We start from the raw sequence: 5115 nt of genomic DNA on the forward strand, positions 1-5115 counted from the left end.
AAGAAGAATGTGGTAGAAAGAGAGGCACAGAGGGAGAGATGATTGAGGGGAGGAGAGTGAGGGAGTGAGTGAGTGAGTGAGTGAGTGAGTGAGTGAGTGATAAAAGGAAGAGAGGTAGTGAGAGAAACAAAGCCAGAAAGTAGAGAGGTATGATTGATTGAATAAAGAAAAAGGAGAGAGAGTGTGTATTGTTGGTTGAGAAAAAATAAATGAGAAAGAGAGAGAAGCAAAGAAAGAAATAGACAATTAACAAAAGAGAGAGACAGAAAGAGAGAGATAGATGGGTGTATGAGATTGAGAGAGTAAGACAAAGGTTGGGTGGGGGTGGAGAGAGAGAGAGAGAGAGAGAGAGAGAGAGAGAGAGAGAGACAAAACCCAGATATACTTAGAGAGAGTGTGATATGGAGGAAGAGTGAGATACAAATAAGAGGGGGAGGGGGGATGAGAGAGAGAGCTGCTGAGGTACTTACCAAGTTCACCATGTCCTCTTCTTGCCATGTTACTGCACTGCTGATCACATGTATTAGCTTTCTATTGTTTACTGTACTATATATAGTAGGTCATTATATATGCATAGAATCATTATGTACTATATATTTAAATACACGTATCTTCCCAATGTCTATTCAACAAATAAAATGACACAGCAGTGAACACATGCCTATGGTTGTACCTTTAGATGCTTTGATGCATATGGCCAGTTACATAGTTTACAATAAAACTTTATTTTTTGCTTTCTTTTCATACTCTCTATTAGGTGCAGCAAGTGCCAGAGTGCGGGGCTATGCCAATTAGCTGTAGGGTTCTGCAACACCACTGGTGCCAAACAAACTGAGAATTACTGTAGGTTGCATTACTGTACTTACCTCATCCTCACTCATCCTACAATTTAACAATTACACTATACTGTATATGTTAGAAGCACATATCTATCTGGAAAACAAAGGAAAGTTTCCATACATTATGATGGGTATTTCACATAACGATATGCAATAATACCTGGCTAATAAAAGATAATTCAGATATTGGTGGCATTACACAACTTTCTGTCATTCTCACTAACACATTGTTACATTCTGAAAAAGGAATTCAAAGGGCAAGTATGTAGCGATACAAAGTAACACATATGCTTGAGCTATAAAGCAAGTCAGCTTTCTAAAGACATTAATAATATCATCACATACCAGTACTACCTGTTTAATGGTCAAAGTACTACAGTGTCACAGTGTCGCAAACCAGATTCCCACCTGTAGTGTTCTGTTCAAGCTGTACTGTGATATTCAGTAAAATGAATACGACTATTGCGATGCGGGGGGAGCAGCATCATGAGCTACAAAAATAGATACTAAAGGATAAATACGGTGTAATGTTGTGACTTTGTGTTCAGTAGTCTCTCAGTTGTTATATCATTACAAACGCTAGAATGTCCTGACCGAATATGCTGGGACTTGTAGTTCCACTAGAACTGCAGACGTGCAGTTTGCCTTTACCTGACTTTGATATCTTGATATGGCTGTCTGTAAATAGCATTAGAGAACAAGCTTGTAGTGCAAATTGAACAAATGCATCGATGCACATTCCTGCACATAACAATATGTCATAAAAAAAAAAAAACATTTCGTTCACTATCACAGCACCACGCAGTAAGGTACATTCTACAGCCAACTCATCGCCATTTAAATCGCTGCTCCTGCAAATGTTTCCACCGAAATTTGACCAATGGATTATTTTCTGCATTACACAAGACAAATGACGTGTTTGCACTGCAAAGGCAAAGTTTATTTGAAATAAACTTGCGAATTGTATTATCACCAGCGAATATTGCGATTTAATACTGTACATTCAGGCCATAATTACATGTCTACATACAATACTGACTGATCTAGTGTGTATCATTTATTAGACAATCTTATTCAGTTTTAATTATTATAAACAGTTGAACTGATGCATAGGATGAATTGTTTTTAATACACTGAGATGGGTGATGGGCATTGCAGAGACTACATCATACCCCATCACTTCCTCAAAACGCAACTGATTGGGGAGAGGGAGGAAAAAAAAGTTGTTACATAATGACAGCAGTGTACCAGTACAATAGTTACAGCCGCCTCTTACAGTTAACATGGAATAACAAAGCAACAGATCGTCAGCCACTTGGTCTGTGCAAATAGTTACAGAAGACAATTTGAACAAGTCTTCCACTGTCATCAGTGACCAATGAAAAAATATCGAATATATAAATACAGTATCTAATATTTCACATGGAAATAATGGCAGCCATTGAGCATAGGTTTCATTGAGACGAACAAAAACGTGTGTCTGTGTCCATCAACTGCCAAGAGCCCATCCGATGCACAAGTCAACTCTTTGAATCAACGTTGACTCAAGGATTTCAATGACACAAGCATGGAAAACAAATGGGCTTTGTTAATGAGAACAAGGCAGGCAACACATTGGGAATCTTCTTGTTCATTGATTACAGTATTTGCACTTGATGATTTTCTTAAAAGCACTTTGGAAATCTTTATTAAAATAAGCATATATGATGGGGTTAAGGAGGGAGTTAGAGTAGCCTAGCCAGTTTATAACGTCGTACAACAAGCGTGGCATGTGGCAGATTTCACAAAAGGGCAAAACTAGGGCAACGATGAAGAATGGCAGCCAGCAGAAGATAAAGGTGCCCATTATAATACCTAAAGTTTTGACTGTTTTCCTCTCCCTGGCCAAAGCCACCTTCCTTTTTGCATCAGTACTTTTGTCGTTCTTTTTCTCGAAGCAAGGAGGGGATAGGGTGTCACTTGGATGGTCTGGCAGAGCCAGGTGGTTTTTAGAGTTGCTATGATGATCGACCTCAATGATTTCTAAGGCAGCGCCATCCTCCCCGTGCCTCACTGCCCCATTCACACAAGTGCTGCTGGGCTTAGGTTCTACACTCCTCTTCCAGTTCTTGCTTGGTTCCCCGTTGCTCTTCCTCTGTATGGTTGCCGGGGAGACTGTCAGGCAAGTATCAGCCACTTTCTTTTTCTCAGTTTTTTTAACAGTTTTTCGAATCCTAAACCTGGCTGCTTTGAATATCCTACCATACAATATCAACATTAGGATTAATGGGATGTAGAACGCACCAAAAGTGGAGTAGATGGTGTAACCAGGGTCTTCGCTTATTTTACAAGCATCAGGGTCAGACCTGTCTTCAGATGTCCTCCAGCCCAGCATTGGTGGTATGGATATTGAGAACCCCACTACCCATGTCAGACTAATAAGGATAGCAGCTCGCCTAGGAGTCCGCTTGTTCACGTAGTCTATTGGATCTGTTATAGCCCAGTATCTGTCCAAAGCTATAGCGCACAGATGCAGAATGGAAGAGGTGCAACACAAAACGTCTAGAGAAATAAAAATGTCACAGGTTACCTGGCCAAGAGTCCACTTGTTCAATACTTGGTAAAGTGCTGCCATGGGTAACACCAGAACGGAGACCATCAAGTCGGTGACTGCAAGAGAGCCTATGAGATAATTTGCCACAGTCTGCAGGTTCCTTTCCAGGGCTATGGCTGCCACCACACAGGCATTGCCAAAAATCGCACAGAGTATCAGTGTCCCCAGGAAGAGAGAAGTGACGATTTGGTAGCTAAGAGCAACCTCCTCGAACTTGGTACCATTCCCCTTCTCTGAAGAGTAGTCCGAAGAGGTAGTGTTGTTAAAAGCATCCATCACAAAAAAAATGCCAAGGACAGGACCAGGTAGAAGGGACGTCCTGCTCTCATTCACTTTCTGTGATAGGACACATCCACCCCAGCTTTCCGCTTCTTTATATCAGGCATAGTTTCAGAGGTGCTGGGTACCACTCCAGTCTGCGCTTCTTGGTTCGGCGAATCATTGGCGACTGGTGAAGAGTTGAATTCCACAGTGTGTAGGAGAAGAGAGCAGACGTCAGCGCCTATAGGGTGAGCTGAGCTGGACTCTAGGACACAACATGCACACAAGGCTCTCTACCAGATGAAATCCATCTCTCCTTGGTGGGGTGCCCCCTGCGCTCTTCCTGCTGCTGCAGCTGCTACTGCTGATACAGTAGCTCCAAAAATGAATGAGAGGCAATTCAGTCGCTATTTTGCCACAAAATAATCTACAGCAGCCTACTGTGGGAGTCTTTCCCCATAGCTGTGCTCGCATTGTATTTTACTGTCTTTCCTTTCATAGGGAGAGCAGGCGGAGCTTTGGAGATTGGCAGTGTAGTTTTGCACTCTCTTCATAAGATCGCTTTTTTTTTTATAAGCTCGCACATCCTGATCTCTTCTAAACGTAACTAACCCATGTGCTAGCAACACTTGACGTGCTGGCTTTATTTCTAATCGCAAATACTAATATAGTAAAAGTTTTCTTTCTGTTCATTAGCTAGAACAGTATGTCCTGTATTAACCTGTTCAATACAGAGGATGATGCTAACAAATGCTGATTAGAAAATATACCCACGGCAAGACGATTTTATTGTTCAAGTTTTATTCCTATCCTTCATTAACCCAATTATTATTGCTATTACAATCTATATTAATTACAGTTATTAATTAATTATTATTATTATTATTATTATTATTATTATTTTTATCAATATTAAAATGCTTTTGCATTGGTCCTTTAAACCCTATATTTGCTTATCTCTCAGTAAATCAAAAATCCTGTTCAGATTCAAGTCCATATGCTCACATCAGCACTGTCTGGACACTTGCTGCTGGTAGAATGAATCTATGTTTCAGGACCCTGGACAGCAGCGCAGAGTGGAAGGTGGTTTGGTGCCATCTACAGGCCAGCCCTGGGAATAAGGTCAGCGAGGCCTCACACGTACTGTGCGCTCTAGATTATGCAACATCTGAGGTTTCTATAGCAGTGTTTGCCCAGATTAGAAAATGGATTAAATATGACGTGATATCCCCCGAAATGTGTTTTCCTGTTTGAGTTGTTCTAGCGCATGTTTATCAAGGAATCACTGCAATTATTATACATGCATATTTGCTGCACATCACTGTTAAGTGGCAGGCTGCCTTTGTGTCTAACCATACTGTATGCTTGTAAAGAGTGACTATAATGTTTAATAATGGCCAGGCATACGTATTATTTTTTTGA

General features: G+C 40.8%; 1 protein-coding gene across 1 annotated transcript; it reads right to left on the reverse strand.

Moving 5' to 3' along the window:
• Positions 1-1742: 1742 nt before the first annotated feature.
• On the reverse strand, positions 1743-4495 carry HTR1A (5-hydroxytryptamine receptor 1A). Its single transcript, XM_063963088.1, has one exon. The coding sequence runs from the start codon at positions 3706-3708 to the stop codon at positions 2470-2472; it is 1239 nt and encodes a 412-aa protein (XP_063819158.1). The 5' UTR covers positions 3709-4495; the 3' UTR covers positions 1743-2469.
• Between the last annotated feature and the right edge of the window lie 620 nt (positions 4496-5115).

Source organism: Pseudophryne corroboree, chromosome 1, assembly GCF_028390025.1.
Source record: "Pseudophryne corroboree isolate aPseCor3 chromosome 1, aPseCor3.hap2, whole genome shotgun sequence".
In the NCBI taxonomy this organism is placed as follows: domain Eukaryota; kingdom Metazoa; phylum Chordata; class Amphibia; order Anura; family Myobatrachidae; genus Pseudophryne; species Pseudophryne corroboree.

What these genes read in the sequence shown, in the direction of transcription:
- HTR1A (XM_063963088.1), bottom strand. Translation starts at nt 3,708, where the DNA reads ATGGATGCTTTTAACAACACTACCTCTTCGGACTACTCTTCAGAGAAG.